Here is a 25130-nt window from a genome sequence, read left to right as displayed (position 1 = left end):
TCCACCACAGGCTGCCCCTCAGGAGAGCTTTGGGGAGTCTGGCTCAGGTCCCGCCCTCCAGGCACGCACCCTTGATCACCAAGAGGTTTCTCAGGCTCTTTGCAAGGAGCCCTGGGAAACTCTCCATCTGACCTGCCCCCGCCAGCCGGGTTCTCAGCAGTGAAGCCAACACCCACATCAGCTCTCTTCCCCTCCCGAGAGCAGTCAGCGTTTTCTGCTTCGACTGTTAGCCTGACTTTCCCTTTAAGGTCTTGCCTCTGTGGCCACAGGCAGTCCCCAGCTTGTGGGAACTAGGCTTGTAATGGCTTGTGAGCCTATAGATTGCCTCTCAAGGGCCAGCTGTCTCCCAAGTAGGACCTGAGGTTCCACTCAGAAGTCACAGATCAAGACCCACTGTGCCAAGAAGGGACCGAGACCTGCTTGGAGGGAGGAGCTCAACACCTGCTCTTTACAGGGTTCTGTCACTCTCTCCGGGTCTGGGGCGGCTCCTTGAGCCTTGTGTGCCCAGGCCTGCTGCAGGCAGTGGAGCAGGGGCCAGCTGAGAGCAGCAGGCATTGGATGAAGAGACCTGGACTTCCGGAGACCTGGCCTTCCGTCCCCTGGCTGCTGTGAATCACAGCTCAAGTGGGAAGGGCATCGAGACTTCCTTGCATCAGCCTTCAGCAGCCTTCCAAGTGCTCACTCCCAGCCCTGGCACCCCGTCCTGGCTGCCAGCCCAGGCCTGTTATCTCTTAGGGAAAGGCAAGGCCTCCATTCCCCCTGTGCCGAGAAGGCAGGACTGGAAGGGAAAGGGAAGGTTGGAGAGCCAAAGCCCCTTTCCAGGCTGGTGGGGTGGCTTCAGACAGGCTTCCGTACCTCGCTCATCTCTGGCCTGCCACCTGGACCCCCGCTTTCTACCAACTCAGGGAGGCCCAGGCCTGGGGACGTTGGGACCCAGGGCCTGAAGAAGAGGGCAGGTGTAGTTGGAAACTCACCCATTAGGAGTTGGCTTGGGCCATACTCTGTAATTTCTAGAGACCTGGCTTCATCCATCCCGCCTTGTGTCACCGGTAAGGTCATAGAGCCCGTAAGCCAAGTCCAGAGCTTCCTGAGACAGTCTCCAGACCCTGTAGCAGGCCTGCTGATGTCCTCCCCTACCCCTAGTACCCCCTCACTGGGGGCCTAGTCACCCTGAGCTGTCAGTCTTCTGAGCAGAGCCCCGCCCAGAGCTGAGTCAGTTCCTAGCCAGGGCAATCTGAAGGAGGGAAGCTTCAGTCCCAGAGGTCATAGAGAGGGCATATCACCAAACATCAGATTATTTTTTTTAGGCCCTGAAATGCTTTCTCAGCTGTGTGGTGTCTGACAGCTCACCCAGGTGGCGCCCTTAGTCCCAGCCACTCCCCAGCAGCCCAATGGGAGGTCTCTGGCTTGGGAGAAGAGGCCTCACAGCTGTTCCCAGTGGGGTCTGATGTTCCCAGCCAGGCTTCGAAACCACAGCTAAACTCTACCCAGCCCAGGAACAGGTTCCCCATATTCCTTCAGCCAAGGCCCTGTGTTCTTCTGTCCCTATACGCCCTTTGGGATGCTATGTGTGGCCATCCAGGAGTCCTCAGCCCAGCCCCTGGAATCCCCTTTCTAATGCCTGCCTAGCGTTTCTCCTACTAGTGGGCCTGGCTATACCTGCCTTCTTTGGAGACTTTGGCTTGAGCTGTCTCAAGACCTCACTGTCCAGGCCTGTGCCTGTTAAGGTTTAAAGCAAACTCTAATTCCCTACAGTGTCAACCGCAGGAGTCCAGCTTGCTTCTGGCCTCCAGAGCCACCCTCTCACCACCCACCCCGAGCAGGAAATGAGAGAGTGCCCCCACTGCTCACAGACACGTGCCTCTACCCCTCCCAGCACGGGAGTGTCCACGGGCTGTTTTCTGGCCTTTGTCTGCCTGAGTTTGGGGGGAAGGGGGACAGCTGACAGGAGCCCTTGCTAGTCCTTACCTCATGCCATCGTGGGGGCCAAAGCCACTCCTTGGCAGGCCCTGACTCTGTAAAGAGCACATTTCCTTCCTGGAGAAACGGAAGGGGGGGGGGGAGCCAAACTTGCTGGGAAGCCGAACAACACAAGGAGCAAACTAGGCCCAAGACAAAGTGTGAATTGTCACTCTGAGGGGAAGGAAAGGCATTGTCAGCCACTCAGAAGCCTGTGGACCACAGACCTTGGAATGAGTGTCAGATTTGTAGCAGTCTAGCCCTTGCCTGCAGCACAGCTGGGCCTGCCCAGGCCAGGCCCTGACAAAAGACCACTTTTCTGGAACTTGCTGGAGCCTGGAGAATGGAGAGGTTGTTGACAATCCTTTCTTGCCACCAACAAGCCAGGTTGTCCAACTGCACCGCACATGGCCTGTGATGTGAGCCCACTGGAGTGAATTACAAGCAGAGCCTGGATCCCAAACCCTCTTTCCCATTGATGGCGTCCTCAGTCAGTCCAGTCATGGTAGAGCCGCAGCCACTGATGGTCGATCCTGTGCTCAGCCCTCTCCTCCTCTGGGCCTCTCCTAGCACTTCCTCTCACTGTGACTCTTGGGATGCCTTGGGTATACTGCTCCAGAGAGCTGTGGCCCAGCATCACCGCGTTCTCCAGCGCCCTCCAGGGCATTGTGCTACTCAGACTAGGCCAGGGTCCCTTCCTCTGTTATTAGCGTCTCCTCCCTCCAAGGACTGTTGGTGCCAGCTTCTCATGCATGCATAGGGTGCAGTAATCACTGATGATTTCATTATTTCTGGGCTAGAGGAACTGTTCAAATGTGAGGTATGGTGTCCCATGCCTAACTCCAATGCTCAGGAGGGAAGGGCAGGAATGTCTCTGAGCTTCAGACTAGCCTGGCTTACATAGGGAGCTCCAGGATGGCCAGGACTAAATAGAGAGACCCTGATAAAAAAAAAAAAAAAAAAAAAAAAAAAAAAAGTATGGACTCAAGCCAGCAAGATGGCTCAGTGGTACATACCATGGTTCCCCTTTCAGTTAGCTGTTTTTATTTGTTGTTAGCAGCTATGTGTTTGTGACACTCGGGTTCCAGCCCTGTTGAAATGAGAACATACATACTCCTGGCTGGGGTTGACGGTGCTGGTCTTTCAGGCAATTGGTAAAAGCTACATTCCCTTCCCTACCCCTATCAGAAGTCAGCCCTGCGTACATACACAAAGCTCCAGACAAGAAAAGAGCATGTTCTGTCACCTGGGCAGGCACTGCTCTGAAGCCTAGGAGACTGCCTTCTCCTGAGGACCCAACCATCTGCACGTGGATATGCAAGCCCATCACAGGATTGAATGAAGAGATATGCAGCAGCATAGCACAGAGCCTGCATAGAAGGCGGCTACCACTCTGGTGATTGGCAGAGGCTGGACACTCCAAGGAGACAGTGAGCTTCAGGAAGCCCAGGCCCTAGACCTGCACAGGCTTTTCCCACAGTGGCATCACAACAGCAAGTCTGTTCCCAGAGAGAGCTCCCAGGAGCTGCTCCATCATAGCTGTCTATCTGCAGTATCCTGTCGATAAGATCTGTTAACATTCTCAGCTCCAGCTCAGATCTACAGAGAACAGGGCCTGTTTGTTCAGTCCAAGCTTCTAAGGTTTAACTCCCAAAGGAAATTAAATCAGGTGCCTGGAGCTGTGACAGTCTGTCGTGTTTCTTTGCTGAGAATGTCACCCCTAATATCATGTGGATCTCATGTATAATTTTTCCCCTTTAATTCTTTTAAAACAATGTGGTTTCCAGCAAATCATCAAAAGTGAAAATGAAGGAACAGCCTAGGGTTTGTCCCCATTTGGGGGCCTTGTCATCCCCTCCCCCCACACACAGATGATGCCACACTTGGTGAAAGCCCTGCTAAAAGCCTCCATAACTCACCAATCCCAGACCCTTGACAGAGGCCCTGGCTTAGGATTGGACTGTTGGTGGCCTCACCTTCCTGTTGTGGAAAACACCCTTGGGAGTCTCCTTGGGTGGCCACGGTCCTTGGAAGCCCTCCCCTACCCCATTTTACCCCCGTGCTACAGTTGCAGACCTATTTATCACTGGTGTGGAGAAAGCCCCTCCCTCTGGATTATTTGTGGGTTAGAAATGAACCCAGCCTGGCCAGGGCTGGAGTCATTGTCATATAACTGGGTCTCAGGTATGCTTGTGTTTGTGCTAGCATTTACAGAGATGGCAACAAGCCCCGGAAATGCCAAAAATATGAATGTGACTTTCTATTACTCAAGCCGACTGGCGATAACTAGTGCAGAAACTGGGCTTGGGGGAGGGGACCCATGGCATGAGAAGAGGAGGGTTTAGGCTCCAGGAAGGAAGGCCAGGTGTGACTGGATGTGGCCAAGGACCAGAAAGTGCCAGACAGACTGGAAAGAGCCAGCCAGCCCCCTCTGGGGAGCTTGGAGGAGGAAAAAGAATGCTCTCTCTCTCTCTCTCTCTCTCTCTCTCTCTGTCCCTCTGTCTCCCCCCCCCCCATTCCTGTGTTCTCCTGTTTTGGGAAGGCAGGTCCTCTTCCTCTAGGGAGCCGCTGCTTGGGTGGGAAATAGGCTTGCCTGTCCAAGAAATGAACATATGAGTCAGTGTCCTCCACCTAAGAGAGTGTAAGGCATCAGGTTTCAGGCCAAGACATGACACGTGGTCTTGCTTTGGCCCACGGGGTAGGTGCCTCAGTTTCCCCATCTGGAAGGAGACTGAGAGAACAGTCAGCATAGCGTCTGGGATGTTAGAGCTTCCTCTTCTCACTTGTCAACACCATGCCATCGACTGCTCTGCCCCTTTGACCCCCCTGGCTGTCTCCTTCCCCTGTCACTTTATGTCACGATGCGGAAACTCCTACCCTTACAAGGTGATCAGCTTCCAAGGGAAACTTTATGGGCGTTTTCTCAAGTTTTGAATTCCCAACCTTCTGACGGGAGGGCTTGAAAGGAGCCCTTCAGTTGGGCTTACCCAGTACTGTCCTTCCTCTCCGCACTGCACAGGGTCTGCCAGAGAAGTGGAGAGGCCCTGTGGACAAGGACAGGGAGGGTGGAGTAGAAAGGGCCAGAATCTACAAGAAAGACACGGATGAGCTCCGCCTGGGCTAGCAGGGCGCCTGAGAGCCATCAGTTGAGAAAGTGGCCATCAAGTTGAGGAAGGCTTGACAGAGCTCTGAGTCATGTGGATGCTCCTCTTGGCTGAGAACACTCACTTAGGGCATAAGGATAGTGCTTAATCCAGCCAAATAGTGGTTCTGGACCGTGTTGGACATCAAAGCCTGTGCTAACAAGAGTCAGGATAAAGCGGTAGATAGAGTGAGGAGGAGGCAGACACCAGAGAAGATGGATCTCAGAAGTCTAGCAGCGCATGCCTGCTGACCGGGCCTACAGGGACATCCCTGAGACATGACCTGTGGCTGGAAAGAAAAGTTCTAAGTCCCATCCCGTCTCTGAAGAGATAGGCAGGCTCTCGTTGTGCAGCTCAGATTTGTTCTTTGGTTTTAGCTGCTGTCCCGATCCCCGCAGTGATAGGGGATAGGACCCAGGACTTCACCACTGGAGCACATTAAACCCAGGCAGGACTTGTATTCCAATGTCAAACAGAGTCCTTTTGTCCTACATGGTTGGGAGAAGTGGGTGGGAATACATGAGCCTGATCAGGCAAGGACCTTGGCAGTGGCTCTCCCATGGCCTTCGGCTTTCCTGTCCTTCTCTGTTGCCCAAAGAAGCGGTTTCCACTGCCGCCCGTCTCCCTAGTGAGGTCAGTACTGCCCACTTTCCAGATGCCACCCCGTTCCCCACTGCCCACCCTACCTCTCTGCCCTCCTCCAGCCACCACTGCAAGCTGGGGGGGGGGGCATTGAGAGTGTGCAATTTTTTTCAGAAGTGTCAAGTACTTCCTTCTGTCACTGGAACCAGTCAATGGGCCATCCCTCCTCCATAACGAAAAGAAACATCCCTAGCTCGGTAGTTGGCAAAAGGGCTATATATATATTTTTTTTTCAAATAAAAACCTGCCTTTTGCTTTCTTTCCCAGATTCTGTTGACGGAAGAGTTTGTAGAGAAAATGTTGGAGGACTTGGAGGAGCTGACTTCTCCAGAGGAAGTAAGCTTGTTTGGTTTCTCACTCAGAGAGAGATCCTAGGCATATAGATCTGTGTGCAGAGGTGTGCACCCGTGTGTGTGTGTGTGTGTGTGTGTGTGTGTGTGTGTGTGTGTACATGCTCACACTTCTATGGGCGGTCCTCTGAAGTGCAGGAATAATGTGTAGAGGAGCCGCTGAGGTAAATGACTTTTATTTTTCTTCTGTTTCTATGAACCAGCCCTGCCACCCCACAAACACACACACCCTTGTGAGGACACCCAGCAAACTGAATTGCCAGCTCTTGAGAACCCTCATTGAAGAAGCAGCCAGGGCCTTCAGGCTAGAGTTCTCCCCAGCCCCTGCTGTTCCCTGGCAGGTTCTGAACAGAAAGCTGCCATGTCTGCTGCCAGAGAACATTCCACTGGGGAGTTCTAGTGGGCAGAAGGGGACCCCTGCTCTTGCCTTGGGCCACCCAAGAGCCACACTCCCTTGCTTCTCCAGCTATAGCTTGCCCCTCTCAGCCTCTTCTTGGCCAGCTCAGAGCCTGAGGAACTGGCAGGCCAGGTGGGGTTATGCCTCCCTCCCCTTGGCTCCTTCTCTGGGGTGCAGGCATGGAGTCCATAATCCCTTTTGTTTTTCTTCCTTGTTCCTGGCCTCCTCATTCGCAGGGACTTACCTCATCCTGGAAAGTCCCTTCTCCTCCTCCTGCCTCCTACTAACCAGCAGCACCCAGGCAGCGGCAGGCAAGCCTTCCTGCCCTCAGTGCTCCATGGGGTAGTAGAACATTAGCAAGTTTCCCAGGCCTCCAGAGAACCTTCCGCCGCCCCCCCCCCCCAGCTGCCTGTGGAAGAGCCTGACCCTTCCCTCCCTTTGCCCTAATGTGCTTGAGGCAAAGAGAGCTGCTTTACCTCCAGGAGCCAGGGCCAGACAGGAGTATCCAGGGGCCAGCTCTCCCAGGACCACACAAGCCTTGGACTCGGTAGATAGAAACTCCCCAACAGCCATGTCTTCCCTGCCCCCCACCCCAGGGGTCCGGCTTGATCAATTAATTCATTTATGTATTCCAGGGTTATCGAGCACCCAGTCTGTGCCAGTCGGCCACCCCTACAAGTCACTGCCTCACAGGCCTAGCTCCCCCATTCAGTCAGGCCAAAGCCAGCTGCCCAGAAGGGCTTCCGGAGAGGTCTTGTCACACTGCAGTGGCATTATGCCAAGCTGCTGCTTCGAGCTTGGGTGCTGAGTGGGCGGGAGGGGACAGTCCAGGCAAGAGAGACAGGAGCCAAGGGGAGCTTTGGAAAGTAGGTCACTAAAAATGACTTCTCTTTCTGCTTGCCTGTCCAGAGGCTGTCCCCACACCCTGCCCAGTCTCCTCTCTGTCCTGAGTCTACAGTCCTCCATGACAGGGAGGGCAGAGGGAGCCAGCCAGGAGGTGTTAGTGTCCACCCCCAGTCCCTCTCAGGCGGACTGGAACATGACTGTCCTCTCCTTGGCCCTGACTTGCAGCCTAGCCCTGAGACAGTGGGGGTTAGGGGAACTCCTGCGCTAGCCCCAAGGCAAGGCAGTGAGCATTTAGTGTGCACCAGCTGTGTGCTGAGCCACTTGCCAGGTTCTAGGCCCCGGAAGGAGTGAGAAGTCAGCTTCTCCCTTCTCCCAAACAGAAGGTCCCAGGGGAGTGAGAGAAATACAGCTGCAAGGCTGTCATTGGTTTCTGATTTAGGAAACCTTGGCTCTCGTCTGGGATCGCTCAGAGCAGAGAACCCTGGGAATCAGGGTAAAGGGGCAGTGGGCAGTGAAGAATTTCCCCTTCTGGGAATGTCCATAAACCGCCTTCATCCTGCATGTTACAGCCCAGCAGGGTGACTTTTGGGAACTGATTCGGGACTCTTTCCTTGTTGACCCCTTGACAAAGCTATGGAGGACAGGTTCTAGAATCCTTCCCACACTAGCCTCAGGAGAGCCCATGACATCTTCCCTGTGATATCTACTCCCTGCTGGGTCCCCTATCCTCCAGCCCCAGGGCCTCAGGGAGCAGATTCCTCACATGCTTGTGGCTGGAGGCAGAACCAAGAAAAAGAGCAGGAGGGAGGTCTACATAGTCAAAGAACTAGAAAAACACGCCTTCTCGCTGGTGAGCTACGGTGCCGGGAGGGAAAGAGCACCTGGAGCAGCCGCATGCGCACACACTCGCACGCACGCGCACGCACTCATACACACACTCACACACACACTCAGACACACACTCGCACACACTCAGACACACACTCGCACGCACGTGCATGCACTCATACACACACTCACGCACACACTCATACACACACTCGCACACCCACTCGTGCACACGCACTCATACACACACACTCGCACACACTCGTACACACTCGCACGCAGTGCACGCACTCACACACATACACACTCGTACACACACTCGCACGCACGCGCACGCACTCACACACACTCGTGCACACGCACTCACACACACACACTCGTACACACACTCGCGCGCACGCGCACGCGCACGCACTCACACACACTCGCGCACACGCACTCATACACACACTCAGACACACACTCGCACGCACGTGCATGCACTCACACACGTGCACGCGCACGCACTCACACACGTACACACTCACGCACACACTCATACACACCCACTCGCACACACACTCGCGCACACGCACTCATACACACACACTCGCACGCAGTGCACGCACTCACACACATACACACACACACACACACACACACACACACACACACCCTGGGTCTAGCTTCTGAGAGGTCTCTAATGGCCTGTCTTGTTCCCAGCATCCTAGGGGCAGGTCTGGGCCAATGTGCTGCCTCTCTCTGGGTCTAAGGCAATGGAGTCTGCTAACCAGAGCACTCAGGCTCTGTGCTTGCTCCCTCCACAGTTTAAACTTCCCAAAGAGTACAGCTGGCCTGAAAAGAAGCTCAGAGTCTCCATCCTCCCTGACGTGGTGTTCGACAGTCCACTGCACTAGCCTGGGCTGGGCCCTGCGGGGCCAAGCGGGGCTCGGCGGCTCTCGGTAACTGCGGTGCGACAGCTGTATAAGAGACTCCCATGAATAAAAGGACAAGTGTGAGGATGACTACAACTGCTGCACCCACCACAGGCCCCGCCTCACCTCCTTCACCTCTGGCTCAGGGGCCTCAGGCCCAGCTGCCAAACCCATGACCAGGCCCCTGCCCTGCATGTCAGTGAGCAAGGGAGCCTGCACCTCCAACCTCCCCAACCACCTGCTGCTGCCACAGGTTTAACCGATGTGCTCCGCTCCGGGAGAGACACCCTTGCCGTACAGCCAGGTGTGCAGAGCACGCGTGTGGGGGAACTGCCCGGTTGGACCCCGGTATGCCTCTGTGCGTTCAGGCTGCTGCAGCAATTGCTCCTGTCGCGATGTCTTCTTCCGTAGTCTGTTGTGAAAACCAGATGGTATTTTTATTTCTCGGCAAAGATGGTCCAGAAGCCATGTATATGGGGGTTTTTAAACAGAACTTTATTCCTAGATGAACTTTATCATTCTCTTAGACAGGGGTCTGGGGGCTCTGCCTCCCCCACACCCTCTGCCCAAGAAGGTGCCTGGCGCTGCCTGTCAGCCCTGAGCCCTGGAGGAGCCTGGGATAGGGGAGCTGCTGGCACACTCTCCGTGCAGCCGTGGGCCTAGATATGCTGTGGCCTAGAAGGGTGTCACTGCCAAATGAGCTAGGCTTCTACCAGGCCCTGGGGACTTTAGGGACTCAAGGACATGGTGGTCCTAGCTATGTCTTCCAATCCTTTTCTACCCACCAGACCTGCCAAGGATTGTGTAAAACCCACTGCCCCTCACCCTGCCCCCCAGGGTTCCAGCTCTTTGATTTCCTTTGTCCCCTGGGTTCCCAGCCCCCTGGGCTGTGGGACTCTAGCTTATTAAAAACTGAGAAATCAACCCCTCAAAGTCCCCCTCACTTTAATTCTGTTGACAATGCTCTCTGTGGCCCTCCATCCTTCCCACGGCCATTCCTAACTCACCTTCCTACTTGCCTTTTCCTATGGCCTGGCCCTTTGTGGGCCTCATCCTCTCCCCCTCAATCCCCCCCCCCAGAACTGTAGATCCGGACACCGTCCAGGAGCCAGCCTGTCTCTGGCCACCTTTGGGGGCTGCTTTTGAGAGAATTCCTACTTCTGACCTGGAAATGGCAAGTCCCTTTCCTGAACTCTAGGTCTGATGTTCTTTCTTCATTCTTTAAGTTCAGATCTCTCTGAAGGAAAGACTTGTCTGTCAGGGACCTTTCAAGAGCTCCATTACTCTGTCCGTTTCCACCACTTACGGGGGGGAACTATGGGGTACCCCAGGAGACCTACAGTGGCCCAGCCAGAGAGCTGCCCCCAGGAGCCTTGAGAAACCTGGATGGGGGCTCGAGGGAGCAGAAATGAGCTTTTCAAGGGATGAGGCTTTTGGCCCTTTCCACATATCCCGTATCTAAGTGGTTAACTGTAAGGCCAGCACTTGGAGACAGGTCCCTACCAGCCTGGATAGAGTCTCTGTGGAACAGACACCATGCTGCCCCAGGACTTCTCCACAAGGACACTTGCAACCCTGCCTTTAAAGCTCTTGTCTCCTGAAAGTGTATGGCCAAGAGATGCTCCCGGCCTGCCTCCTCCATTCCTTACCATCTTGACCAGTGTTGTAGTAGTTCCCCCTCCCCCCTTCTCCCTGGAGACTTGCCTAAGGGCCCCCGTGCTGCGTTCTGCCTACCTCCATTTGCCTGGCTTGGGGGCAGGAATGCATGCTATGAGCTGGTTTAGTCCTTAGTGTGTGAGACTGCTGCTCAACCTCTTGCCCTGGGCCTGCAAGGTCTTTGTAGACGGAGGGTTGCCACCACCTGCATTCTTGGGAAGCAGGGAATGGCAGGCAAGCTCCCAATGAGATGTCAATAGGGCCTGAGGCCTCTCCTGCCCCCATCCTGCCAGGAACCTCAGGAATGTGTAAAATCCTGCTGGGACCAGGCCCCCATCATTCCTTAGTGCCTCGGCTCTCAGCCTGCTGGGACCAGGCCTCCTTTCCCTTGGGCCCTGGTTTCTTCCAGAAGGTTATCAGGGAACAGGTTCACCATTAGGCTGCTGCCAGAGAAGGAGGGAGCCTACCATCGGATGGAGCAAGGCTTACCTCATTGTGTCACATGATGGGTAATCTGTACAGGGGCCCGTTCTTTCCCTCCCTTTAGCCCTATGGGGCTGTTAGCCCATCCTGGGGAGGGGTTCAGGAGACTCCACCTCGGCACACTTCCTACAGGCTGTCCCCATCCTTTACCCTTGCAGGGCCTCAGGACCAGAGCTTCTGAAAGGAAGGACCTCTGCTCTTCTGTTGACTAAAGCTTCCCGGGCCTGTGTGGGCCGCAGAGGATGGCAGTGCCGGCTACCATGCTGGGGAGCAGAGTGTCCTCTTCCAAGTGTGACATGCTACAACAGGGCCTGTGAGGCCTTGGGGACCCCAAAGGGGCCAGGGCATCTGCAGTCCAGACCCTGGGTTCTGGGGCTGACTGTTGAGATGGGGGTTGAGAGCAGGGAGAGGCCCTGAAGTTTGTGCCCCTATGGGGTGGACCAGCCAATTACTCCCTGAGCTGTATTTTTTTTTAACTTGGTCTTCCCTCTCTGGCTTCCACGATCTAGGGGCCAGCGGAAGAGTCTGGGTCCCTGTTACAAGTCAGGAGCCCTGTAGGGAGACCCTTTCTTTTGTACAAAGATCTGAATGCTGCAATGAGCAGACTTTTGTACATTTTTATATTAGTTTTTAATGTCAGTGGCGACTCGGTTCCTGGGGCTACAGCTGGCTCAGGACTTTTGTAAGAAATTTTGAGTGACTCACTTAGATTTTGTTCCCACGTGGCCCTCTTCCTCTGTGTAATCTAAGTGCATTAAACATATCTGCAGAAGTGGCCGGGTTGTGTACTTCTTTCTGGCATGCTAGTGTGTGTGTGTGTGTGTGTGTGTGTGTGTGTGTGTGTGTGTAGTGTGAGATGTGTATGACACTGGGGTGTGAACCCATGGCCTTACCGCGTACTAGGCAAATGCTCTGCCACTGACTTATCTCCCTAGCCTTCATTTGCTTCTTTCTGGATGCCTAAAGCAAAGGAGCATGAAGATCGGCACCCTGGCAACCACTTGGAAGTGCAATGAGCCTGAGGAGTGAACCTGGAAATCCAGAGGCGCCAAGGTGTGCTGAGCGGTCTCTGCCACTAACATTAGCATGCACAGCCTTCCTTTGTAGGCCATGCTTCCCTTAAGCTCAAGGGCGGTTGGGGTTGGAATTTAGTCTGCAGGGATGGGTGGGTGGGGCCGTCTCTCTGCTGTCTCACTACTTCGTTCTTTGGATTTTGGTTGTTGTGGCGGCGGCGGTGGCAGCAGCGGCAGGTGTTCAGCCCATCTTCAGAATCCCCATCTTCCTGCTTCAGCCTCCCCAATGCTGCCATTACAGCTAGTTCTTTTTCTCCTGTTCTTCCCACTCTTATCAGTAACACTTTTCCCTTGGTTCCAGAGGGGTCCAAAGCTCAGAATAGTGGGTTGTCCTTACCTCTCGTTCGGCGAGTCTTTCCCCTTACAGCTAGCCACTCCCTACCAGGATCTAAATTCGGCCTCCTCTTCAACAAGCTGGGGCTGTGCTTGGATCTGGAAAATCTCAGAACCAGATGACACAGGCCAGCTCAGCCTTCTATCAACACCCAAGCTAGGTAAAGAGGCAGGATGCTATGCCATCCTCTCTGGGCTGCCTGATGGCAGCTGCCTTTTGAGGACCCCCATATCAATTGAGTCAGTGCTGGGAAAGGGAGAGAGCAGCCTAGGTGTGGCCGCATCAGCATCTACACAGGATGCTGGGAACCCTTGGACACACCTGAGGCCTTCCACATTGTTTCCCTTCCTACTAGGACTAGTGACAGATCCGGAGACATCACGAGGCAGAGGGAGGGGGTGTCAGCTCCCATAGAGGGACGCTTAAGTCCCCTTCCTCTTTTCCTATGAGTCTTAGCTGTCTGGAGACCTTCCCAAAAAGGAAGTCAGTGTCCATCTTTCCCCTGTGATCTCTTCTTGAACTCTGGGAATGGCTGGCCCATGAGCAATGGAATAGGTTGTGCCTGGACCCTTGGTCCCTCTGGTGCCAGGACAAGGGAACGAGTGGGTGGTGTCTGAGGCCAGATTGACAGGCCACACCTTTCCCCCTTACCTCACTTAACTGACCCAGGAAGCTCAGTGAAGGTCTTGCCCCAAAGAGCACAGAGCGGGGAGGTCCTGTACCTGTGTCTCTGGGAGACAGTGCCAGGCAAGGATGTCTAGAACAACAAGGATTTGTAGAGACCTGGTCTGGTCTCTGGAACAGAAACCTCATTTGTAAAGATTTAAGGAGGAGATCTGCCATGTGCTCTTTGACATCTCCTCTAGGAAGACCTGGGCATTACTGTGGGCATCTGTTCTGCCTCCTCTGGGTCCTTGGGTGGGGGCTGCTGTTCCAGTATCATGGGACTGAGGAGCCCAAAAGATTTGCCAGACTGGCCGGACCACAAGGGAATGCAAGCTGGAAGTGGCTGCCCAGCCTGCCAGGCATTGAGGCAGCTGCAGGCACTGAGAGGGAGGAGGGAGTCGGAGGGTGGGGTGAGGCGAGGGTGTGATTTGCTGAGCAGAATGAAGGATGGGTTCCCAGCCTGCAGAGGCAGGTCAGGATGTGGTCTGGGAGGGGCAGCCCTTCTGGGGGGGCATAGTGGACCTGAGCCAGGCCTCTGCTGACTCAGGAAATCTGGGAGAGGCTAGTGAGATGTTTCTGTACTCGCTGCCTAGCCTGATGACCTGAATTAGAATACCCCAAACCCACATGGTAGGAGGACAGAACTGACACCCATACTCCAATCCTCTCATCTCCACGTGGGCATCTTGGCTGTGTACACGTGCACACATACATAGTTAAGACTTCTTTTGGAGCAGGGTTGTTATGAGACTATTTGTCCATATAACTTTGACATGCCTCAAACCCAGTGTGGGTCAGGCTGGTCTCAAACTCACAAAGATCACCTGCCTTGGCTCCCTGTGGCTGAACTTAAATGCACCACCGTGCCCAGCGCGTGCACGCGCACGCACATGCACGGGGGGGGGGGGGGGGGAGGGAGCACCTGATGGCTCGTGAATGTTCTTAGAGGAGTTATAATTTGCGTAGTAGTCTTCTTGGTTTTGCCCCCTGCGTTCACACCCACGTCAGTCTCATAAGAAGCCTCAGGCCATGAAGCACGAGAGCTGTCAGGTGGCAGCCTGTAGGCAGCAAGGCAGCTGTCCATTGTGGAGGCTCTTCAGCAACACTGTGTGGACAGTAAGAACTAGAAACCAGGCTGAGAAGACGGCTCAATGGGTTAGAGCAATCGCTGTGAAAGCATGAAGTCACTCATGTAAACACCAGCCATGTGTGCCTATAACCTGAGTGTTGGGGATAGAAACAGGTGGGTCCTGGGACCTCGAGCTCAGTGAGAGACCCTGTTTCAGACAGACAGTAGTCGGAGTTTCTGTCCTGCCTGGTCCTGCAGCTGTTTAGTCCCAAATAAACACACAGGGGCTTCTATTAATTATAAGCTGATTGGCCAATGGCTCAGGCTTCTTACTGGCTAGCACTTTCTTAATTAACCACCCATTTGTATTAAACTATTGCTGTGGCTTAACAAGCTCCTGCATGTTACTCCTTCGGGAGCTACATAGCATCTCTCTGGTGGCTCTGTTTCCCTCTTCCCAGCATTCCCAGCATCCTAGTCTGGTAGCCTCCGCCTATACTCCTGCCTGGCTACCGGCCAATCAGCGTTTATTCATCAACCAATAAGAGGAACATATATACAGCACACAGAAGGACATCCCCCATGACAAACAAGAGGCAGAGGCAGGTAGATCTCTGAGTTTGAGGCCTGCCTGGTTCAAGATAGCCAGGGCTACACACAGAAAGCCTGTTTTGGGGAAAATAAATAAATAAAGCAAGTAATAGACATGGATATCTTCCTCTGGCCTCTGCATAAGACAGTTTTTTTTTTTTTTTTAGTTTTTGTTTTTGTTTTTGTTTTGTTTTGTTTTTAACTGGCTTGGCAGGTGAAGGCACTGCCATCAAGCCAACAAGCTGAGTTTAACTCCTGGCATTCACATGGTGTGATAGGAGAGCCAGCCCCTGCAAGCTGTCCTGTGGCCTCGCATACACACTGCTGTGCATACCTGTGTGCGGATTGGCATCGAACTGAGGACATATATACACTCATACATACACAAAGTGAGTAAATAAATGTAATATTTTCAAAAGTTAACCAAAAAGAAAAAAAGAAGAAGCCAGGCGGTGGTGGCACACGCCTTTGATTCCAGCACTTGGGAGGCAGAGGCAGGCGGATCTCTGTGAGTTCAAGGCCAGCCTGGTCTACAGAGCAAGTTCCAGGACAGGTTCCAAAAACAATACAGAGAAACCCTATCTTGGAACATCAAAAACAAAACAAAACAAAAAATTATCCTTAGATGATGTGTATTGTGCCGGGGGGGGGGGGTTGTCATGCGCATGCACACAGGTGTCAGAGGAGAGCGTCTGGGGTACATGAAGCCCTGTCTGGACCAAGCAAGCCACCTACAAAAATTGTCCATGGAGATACATGCTATGAAGAAATCAGAGAGTGAGGGGTTCATTTTATGTAGGTCAGGGAAAGCCTGAGGTGTAGGTGTGTTTGAATAGGGACGTGAACTGCAGAGGTCTCTGGGAGAAGAATGGGTCAGTGACTAGACAGTGACACACAAGCGTGTTTGGGGAACCACAGGAAAGCCAATGCTAGGGCTGAGGGGAACACGGCCAGTCACACAGAGGAGGCCAGTCACACAGAGGAGGCCAGTCACACAGAGGAGGCCAGTCACACAGAGGAGGCCAGTCACACAGAGGAGGCCAGTCACACAGAGGAGGCCAGTCACACAGAGGAGGCCAGTCACACAGAGGAGGCCAGTCACACAGAGGAGGCCAGTCACACAGAGGAGGCCAGTCACACAGAGGAGGCCGGTCACACAGAGGAGGCCAGTCACACAGAGGCCAGTCACACAGAGGAGGCCAGTCACACAGAGGAGGCCAGTCACACAGAGGCCAGTCACACACAGGCCAGTCACACAGAGGCCAGTCACACAGAGGAGGCCAGTCACACAGAGGCCAGTCACACAGAGGAGGCCAGTTACACAGAGGAGGCCAGTCACACAGAGGCCAGTCACACAGAGGCCAGTCACACAGAGGAGGCCAGTCACACAGAGGAGGCCAGTCACACAGAGGCCAGTCACACAGAGGAGGCCAGTCACACAGAGGAGGCCAGTCACACAGAGGAGGCCAGTCACACAGAGGAGGCCAGTCACACAGAGGAGGCCAGTCACACAGAGGAGGCCAGTCACACAGAGGAGGCCAGTCACACAGAGGAGGCCAGTCACACAGAGGAGGCCAGTCACACAGAGGAGGCCAGTCACACAGAGGCCAGTCACACAGAGGAGGCCAGTCACACAGAGGAGGCCAGTCACACAGAGGCCAGTCACACAGAGGAGGCCAGTCACACAGAGGAGGCCAGTCACACAGAGGAGGCCAGTCACACAGAGGAGGCCAGTCACACAGAGGAGGCCAGTCACACAGAGGCCAGTCACACAGAGGAGGCCAGTCACACAGAGGAGGCCGGTCACACAGAGGAGGCCAGTCACACAGAGGCCAGTCACACAGAGGAGGCCAGTCACACAGAGGAGGCCAGTCACACAGAGGCCAGTCACACACAGGCCAGTCACACAGAGGCCAGTCACACAGAGGAGGCCAGTCACACAGAGGCCAGTCACACAGAGGAGGCCAGTCACACAGAGGCCAGTCACACAGAGGAGGCCAGTCACACAGAGGAGGCCAGTCACACAGAGGAGGCCAGTCACACAGAGGAGGCCAGTCACACAGAGGAGGCCAGTCACACAGAGGCCAGTCACACAGAGGCCAGTCACACAGAGGAGGCCAGTCACACAGAGGAGGCCAGTCACACAGAGGCCAGTCACACAGAGGCCAGTCACACAGAGGAGGCCAGTCACACAGAGGCCAGTCACACAGAGGAGGCCAGTCACACAGAGGAGGCCAGTCACACAGAGGCCAGTCACACAGAGGAGGCCAGTCACACAGAGGAGGCCAGTCACACAGAGGCCAGTCACACAGAGGAGGCCAGTCACACAGAGGAGGCCAGTCACACAGAGGCCAATCACAGTTTGGGGTCCTCTAGGGAGCTGTGAAACCCTGCCTTTTTATCTGGGCAGCCACTGAAGAGCCTAAGCAGAGAAATGACGGCCATACATTTATAGTGCTTGTCCATCTTATGCATTTTTGGGTGTTTTGAGACAGGGTTTCTCTGTGTAACAGTCTTGGCTCTCCTGGAACTCAGGCTGGCCTCGAAGTCACAGAGATCCTCCTGCCTCTGCCTCCCAAGTTCTGGGATTAAAGGTGTGCGCCACCACCACGGGCTCATTTAATTTTTTATGACTTATTTTTTATTTTATTTCATTTGTGTTGGTGTTTTGCCTGTATGTATGCCTGTATGTGGGATCCCTAGAACTGGAGTTACAGACAGTTGTGAGCTGCCATGTGGGTGCTGGGAATTGGCCCCGGTTTTTGGGAAGAGCAGACAGTGCTCCTAACCACTGAGCCATCTCATCTATCTCTCCAGCTTCACTTGCTCATCTTATTTAGAGAAAGTTCCAGCTACTGTAATCTGAGCTAGTTTTGCCTCAGAATCCACGTGCCTCGGTTTCCCATTTGCTGGGATTACACGTGGGCACCACTGTGGTGCTTTGTTTTATTTTTGAGAAGCTGTTTGTCGTGGCTAACATTGTCAGCTTGCCAGGATCTTGAATCTCCTGGCAGACAAGCCTCTGGGCATGCCTAGGAGGGGGCATCTAGACTAGGTTAGCCTGACAGTAGGGGTTTATCAAGACAGGGCCAACTGAGAAGGCAAGCCCTGCCTAACTGCAGGCAGCTCCAGTCCATGGGCTGGGGTCCTAGACCGAAAGGAATTGAGCTGAATGGAGTAATTATCTCCCTCTGCTTCCTGACTGGGTGCAATGTGACCAGCCGCCTCCTCAAGCTCGGGCTACCATGACTTCCTCACTACAATGGACTGTGTCCTAGAACTGTGAGCCAAAATGAACCCTTGCTTCTATAAATCAGGTCCAAGCAACAAGAGTAAGGAAGGCAGGTTCTACGATGCTCAGGCTGGTCTCCAAGTTCTATGCTCAAGTGCTCCTCTTGTGTGTCACAACACGTGACTGCCAAGTTGTTTGTTTTTTAATTTGTGTGTGTGAGTGTTTGGCTGTGTTGTGTGTATGTGCGCCACATGCTTGCCTGGTGCCCTTGGGAGTCAGAAGAGAGTGATAGATCCGCTGGAACTGGAGCTCCAGATGGTTGTGATCCATCACATGGATGCCAAGAATGGAACCCAGGTCTTCTGGGAAAACAGCCAGTGCTCTTAACTGCTGACACACTCCTCCAGCCCTTTATTTTTACTTTCAATCGTGTGTGTGTGTGTGTGTGTGTGTGTGTGTGTGTGTGTGTGTGTGTAATGGGAACCTACAGAGTTGAGAGTAGGCCATTGGAGACCCTGGAGTTCAGACAGTTTAAACCATCCTTTATCCCTGATTTATATTTTACAAAGAACACACTCAGCCTACTCTGCTGGCACACACCTTTAAGCCCAGCATTCAGGAGGCAAAGGTAAGCCAATCACCTTGGGTTTGAGGCCAGCCTGGTCTACATAGTAAATTCCACAATAGCTAGGGCTGCATAAAGAGACCAGGTCTTAAAAACAACAACAAATGAATACTCTGTTACAAATATTCTGTTACAATACTATGTTATAAATTGATTCTAAGAGGCAAAACCAGAAGCAGAAACAGGACCAACTGAAATAATCCAGGCAAGAGATTATTATGAAATAATGAGTATTTTAAGCAGTCACAGGCTGGAGGCATAGCTCTGTGGTAGTGTATTGTAGGAGTCAGGGTTTGATACCTAACACCATGAAAAATAAAAATAAAAGCTTTGCTGAGTGAGGCTGGGGCTGTAGTTCAATTAGTAGAGTACATGCTTAGTATGCACAGAGCCCTGGATTCGATCCCGGCACCATATATAAAAAGTCAGGCGTGGTGGCACTGGCTTGTAATCTTATCACTTGGGAGATGAAGGGAAGAGAGTCAGGAGTTCAAGATTAGCCTGGGTTATATATAGAGTTTGAGGACAGCCTAGGTTATATAAGACCATGTCTCCAAAAATAAAAAAAAAAAAGAAAGAAAGAAAAAAAAAATCAGCTAGTCAGCTGGGCTTTGGTGGAGCATACCTTTGATTCCAGGACTTGGAAGTCAGAGGCAGGAGGATCTCTGTGAGTTCGAGGCCAGCCTGGTCTACAGAGCAAGTGCCAGAATATGCTCCAAAGCAACACAGAGAAACCCTGTCTCAAAAATAAATAAATAAATAAATAAATAAATAAATAAATAAATAAATGGATTTTCTGAGGCTGGCTTCTGAGAAGTGGAAGGCTATGGCAGGGACAGGTTTAGGAGAGCACAGAATTAAGAATATTTTGGATGTGTTAGGTTTGAGATCTTTATTGTAGCTCCTACTAAAGAAGGCACATGACAGAGGCAGGTGGATTTCTGTGGGTTTGAGGCCAACCTGATCTACAAAGTGAGTTCCAGAACAGCCAGACCTACATAGAGAAAAAAAAAAAAAAGCATGTGGAAACCTGAAACCTGGTGTTCTTGTGGGTGATCTGAGCCTGAAGGGAAGGATGTGTCTCCAGTTCCTGATGCTGATTGAATGGATGGGGTAGTGAAAGATAGGCATCCTGGTGGTTATGTCTCTCCTGCCCAGCTGGTTAACAGCTGAGTGGTTGCTTGTCAGTGGAGCGATAGGAGAGCACCCAGGACAGGCTGCAGCAGGGAAAAGAATGAGAATCTTGGAGTCTAACACATGGGGCTCACAGTGCCTGTGAGAAATCTGTGGTGAGCTGTGTGGATCTCTCAAGCAGCAGGTCACTAGTTAACAGTCTAGAAGACTGGAGGATCATCATCAGGTGGACAGCAAGGCTCAGAGTAAAGGAGACGTGACTGGGAAATGGGGGATGGACTCTCAGAACTGTCAACATCTCCAAACTAGAAGAGGAAGAAACCAGAGAGATCTGATGTCTTCCAAGTCACATTTGAGAAGATGGGAAATGAGAAAAATCCTTTAGATTGATTATCCATAAACCACCAATAAGGAAACAGACGCATGCCTTCCACCTGCTTCTAACAAACATGACTTAGAAGTGGTTTTCTCGCTGTTTGTTCAATCAGACATGTAAATGCATTAACCCATGTATTCCTCTGTCCACCATATGGCTTCTCATGTGAAGACAGCAAAATACTAAAGACGTGGGCTGTCTTCAATTCTCAGAGGATCAGTTCTCAGTTCATCAGAAGTTATGATGAACTGAATTTGGAACTTAGTTGTACAGTTTAGGATAGTACACGCCTTTAATCCCAGCACTCAGAAGGCAGAGGCAGGCAGATCTCTGTGAATTTGAGGCCAGCCTGGTCTATAAATTCCAGGACAGCCAGGGCTATACAGAGAAACCCTGTTTCAAACAAATGAACAAACAAGGAAGAAAGTCTCTGAAATCCATACATCTAAAACAGCCCTACAGACTACAGCTAGGATATCTGAATCTTCTTCGAATCCCCCAAGACAGCGCCCCTTACCAGCAGGAAGTAGTTTGGAAAGAACGACGCCCAAATTCCCAAATATTGTGTATAAATGTTTGTTTTCATTTAATTGGACTTTGTTATATAAAATTAAATAAAAAATACTCTATATGCATAAAAAAAAAAAGAAATCCATACATCTAGTGCGTACTTCCCACTGATTCTGTACATAGATATGTCCCTCAACATTGTTATTAGATACCTGAGCCAATCAAATATAACATAGGAAACAGCTCTACCAGGACTGATGCTCTTTGGTTCTCCCCATTCTTAGAAAGTAGCCTCTTACTAGTTTCTTCTTGAGGCCCAACAAGAAACTTCTGGGAGACATTTAAAACAGTTTCAAGCCAGGCCTGGTGACACCAGCCTGTTTGTGCTGTTTAGGAAGCTGAGGCAGGAGAATTACAAATTCAACATTATAGGGCTACAAATTAAGTTTACAGCCAGACTGGGCAACTTAATAAAACCCTGTCCACCCCTGCACCCTCTTTTTTAAAAATAAAAAACATACCCAGTCCCAGAAAACAAAAGTCTTTACACATTGTATATTTGTGTCAATGAGTTATCATATTAGACATCATAAGTATTGTCTTGGCTCAGGTTTCTATTGCTGTGATGAAATACCCTAACCAAAAGCAACTTGGGAAGGAAAGGTTCATTTCATCTTACAGCTTGTGGTCCATCATCCAGGGAATTCGGGGAAGGAACTGGAGACAAGAACGTGGGAGATTGGAACAATTGCAGAAGCCATGGAATAGTGCGGCTTACTGACTTGCTCAGCCTGCTTGCTTGCTTTCCTTCCTTCCTTCCTTCGTAAATGATTTACTTGTTTTTATTTTATATACATTGTTGTTTTGCCTGCATGTATATCTATGTGAGGGTGGATCCCCGGAACTAGAGTTAGACAGTTATGAGCTGCTATATGGGTACTGAGAACTGAACCAGGGTCTTCTGGGAGAGCAAACAGTGCTTTTAACCACTGAGCCATCTCTCCAGTCCCTCAGTCTGATTTCTTTTTTTTTTTTCTTTTCTTGGTTTTTTGAGATGGGGTTTCTCTGTGGTTTTGGAGGCTGTCCTGGAACTAGCTTTTGTAGACCAGACTGGTCTCGAACTCACCACCGCCTGGCTATATATTTTAATTAAGAATTTAAAAAAAGCCAGGCAGTGATTGCACCAGCCTTTAATCCCATCACTTGGTAGGTAGAGGCAGGAGGATCTCTGTGAGTTCAAGGCCAGCCTAGTCAATAGAGCATGTTCCAGGACAGCCAGAGGTACACAGAAAAACCGGGTCTCAAAACAAAACAGAAAATAACAACAACAAAAAAAAAAAAAAAAATTAAAAGGACTTGAGGCTTGCAAGATAGCTCAAGCTTGCAGGCATGAGGGTCAGAGTGTATCTCCAGAGCCCATGCAAAAAACCCGTCATGGCCGTCCTGTGCCAACTAAGTCTATTTGGTCTCACTTGTCTCCAGACAAGTGAGAGTCCCTGTCTCAAACAAAACAAAAACCAACCAACCAACAACAACAAAAACAGACATACCTGAGGGGCACCACCAGCCAACCCTGTGCTCTGGCCTGGGTGAATGCTACAGTCACACACATAGGGTTGGCTGGGGATGCAGCTTCACCAAGGTTTCCCTAACATGTACAAAGCTGTGTGTTCAGCTGCCACCACCACACACTAGATAAAACATTGTGTAAGATAACGGAGGAAAAAACTGCGTGCTTATGCTTAGTAGGCTGTGTACAATAATGGTAAGTATATCTGGGTCCCATTCCTGGCTCTCGTTGTTATGTGGACCCTCTGATGCCCCAAGCTAATCCAACGGCAAGTCCTTTTTGCTCTCTTTGCAAAATATACCAAGCCCAGAGGCTCCCGCCCAGCGTAGAGTCCAAATTCTCCCCGTGTCGGTGACTGGCAATATCCTTCCTGTGTTCTGGCCCTACCTTTTCTCTCGCTCCCTCCCATGATGTCTTTTTTCAGCCCAGGAACGAATTTGGGTTATTTGCTTTTGCCTTTTGATGCGAGTTCTCCTGCCCAGGTTGTCACAAGCCTGATTGTTGCTGCACATTCAGTCTGGGATCAAATGTCACTTTTACTTAGGGCCATTGTGTGTGCCTCTTACTGTCAGATATTACCCTACATATACTCATTTTTTTTCTTTTTAATGTAACGTTTTCCAAGCAACTCCGTGGGCCTAGAAAAACGTCACCGGTGTAAGAGGTCTTTGTTATACTGTATATTCACTGACTGACCAACTAATTCAGGGATATGTCTACAGCTCTTTAAGCATCAGGGTCCTTATCAATTGGAATAGGGGTTACTAGCTTGGTAGTTTTAAGCTTCAGGGATGTGGGGGAAAGTATCGAGGAGATCGGGCAATTGCTCCACGGTGAACCTTTGCAATTCCCTGCTCAATTCCTCTAGACGCTTGAGCAGACTGATTGACAACCCTTCTTTCCTCTCAAGTAAAAGGAGCTACAGCTGAAGAGGCCCAGGAAAAATGCTTCCACAGCCAGGAGGTGCCAATTGCCCTTTTAAGAGGCTTGGGCAGGGCCCCGCCTTCAGCACCCAGTGTTTAATGTACCGAAGTTAGTGCAAGTCACGTGAGATCGCGGCGGTTCGCCACGCCTTAAGGAGGAGGAGCCTCGCCGTGAGGACCAATAGCACGCGCCGCTCCAGGAACAGCCCCAAGTCCAGACAGGGGAAAGGGGCGGGGCCAGGGCCTAAGCAGCTGTAACAGCACTTCCGGAAAATACGCCCCTCCCCTCCCCCTCCCCGTTTATTTCGCTGGTGCCGGGTGGGCTGAGCCAGCGGGCGCCGATTAAAGGCGCCGCCTGCCGTTCTCTCCTCGCCTCCCCCCGTCTCCCCGCCCCCTTCCCGAGTAGCGGGACCGGCCTTGATGTGGGGACCCCCACCCCGCCTTCCAGCACCCTGGTCCGCGAGCCCCGGGCCCCGCTCCCTCTGCCCCCTCGCGCCCCCATCTTGCCGGCCTCGCTCCGTTTCGAACCCATTGTATGCGGGGCGGCTGCGAACCCGGGCCAGAGACGGAGGACCCCGGGGTGCCCCCTCCGAGGGTCCGCTGGCTCCCTTCCTCTCCCGCCCGCGCTGCTCCAGGCACGGGCGAGAGGGCCCTGCCCTCGCTGCGTGGTGGTGGGGGCCGGCGGGCCGCACCCCCAGCCCCAGCCCCCGGCACCCTTTCCTAGAGGGAGGAGAGCGGAGAGACCCAAGGCAGGGGCAAGCATCCTCCAGCCGCCCGGCCCGCGGATCATCTTTATTATCGAGATTATTATCAAAAGGGGGCGGGACCCCAGGATGCGGAGAAGGGGCCAGAGACGTAGCTTTTTCTATTAAACAGATTATTCTTGAAATAATACACGCAAGATGGCTGAAGGTGGCTGCGATGAGAGTGTTCGGGCTTGGGGGGTTCTGTCTTTTTCCCCCCGTTTTTCTTTTTCTTTCTTTCTCCTTTTTTTTCTGATCTGAGGATGAAGCTCTGAAGCGACAGTCGCAGCGGAGACCCTGCCCGGAGTGCCCGCCCTCCCCACACTTGAGAAGCTGCGGGAGAGGACAAACGGACCCACGGACGGAGCGACGGGCGCGGGCCCGCCCCGGACGCGTCTCCTGGGCAGCGCTGGGGGCCGCAGGCGCTCGCCGTTCTGCCGACTTCTTCCAATTCTAATCTTTTAAAAAGATTTTTTTTTTTTTTTTTTTGGAAAGGACCGGGATGGGTGGAGCAGAGGTGGAGAGAAATCAAGACTTGGCATTTTCCTCCTTCCCTCTCTCCTAATTTGCTGGAGGCCGCCAGCCCTCCCCTTGGAGGAAAAAAAAATCCCACCAAAGGGAGGGAAAAAAAAAAAAAAAGCAAGCCGCAGGACCCTCGAGCGCGCGCCCCGACCCCGGCCCCATCGCGGCCGCTGGGAGCTCAAGATGGCTGGGCGCTGAAGACGCACCCGGCCCGGCTGGCTCGGCCCGGCCCCGCCGCCGCAGGCTGGCTCCGACCGCAGCCCGGAGCCTTCCAGGCCGGAGCAGAGGCCGAGAAGAAAAGAAAGTGGGGGGGAGGGGAGGGGAGGGGGGCGAAGGGGGAGGGCCGGGCGGGGGGAGGGGAGGGCCGGGAGCCGAGCCTCCTGTTCATTAGCAGTTGAGAAAAATTCCTTTCTAGTTTGATCAATCCTTGTTTTCCTCGGCGCAGGCGAGCCGCCCGCCCAGCGCGGGGACAGGGAGTGGGGTCTCTCCGCGGCGGGGGCGCCCTGCGCGGGGCCTCCGGGGAGCGCAGAAGTAGCGACAAGGG

At 52.7% G+C, this 25130-nt stretch overlaps 1 protein-coding gene across 2 annotated transcripts in view; it reads left to right on the top strand.

Annotated features, from left to right (window-relative positions):
* The window catches only part of Sufu (SUFU negative regulator of hedgehog signaling), a 91422-nt gene extending 79429 nt beyond the window's left edge, over positions 1–11993 (top strand). For both annotated transcript variants that reach the window (XM_051199702.1, XM_051199701.1), the window contains exons 11-12: positions 6012–6080; positions 8972–11993. In XM_051199702.1, coding sequence (XP_051055659.1) covers positions 6012–6080; positions 8972–9061 — 159 coding nt within the window. In that variant the 3' untranslated portion in view covers positions 9062–11993. The remainder of the gene's footprint in view (positions 1–6011; positions 6081–8971) is intronic.
* Positions 11994–25130: the final 13137 nt, after the last annotated feature.

The sequence above is a fragment of the Phodopus roborovskii genome, unplaced genomic scaffold (assembly GCF_943737965.1).
Source record: "Phodopus roborovskii unplaced genomic scaffold, PHOROB, whole genome shotgun sequence".
Classification (NCBI taxonomy): domain Eukaryota; kingdom Metazoa; phylum Chordata; class Mammalia; order Rodentia; family Cricetidae; genus Phodopus; species Phodopus roborovskii.
Note: the sequence above shows the minus strand (reverse complement) of the source record. Positions and strands in the feature narration are given on the sequence as shown.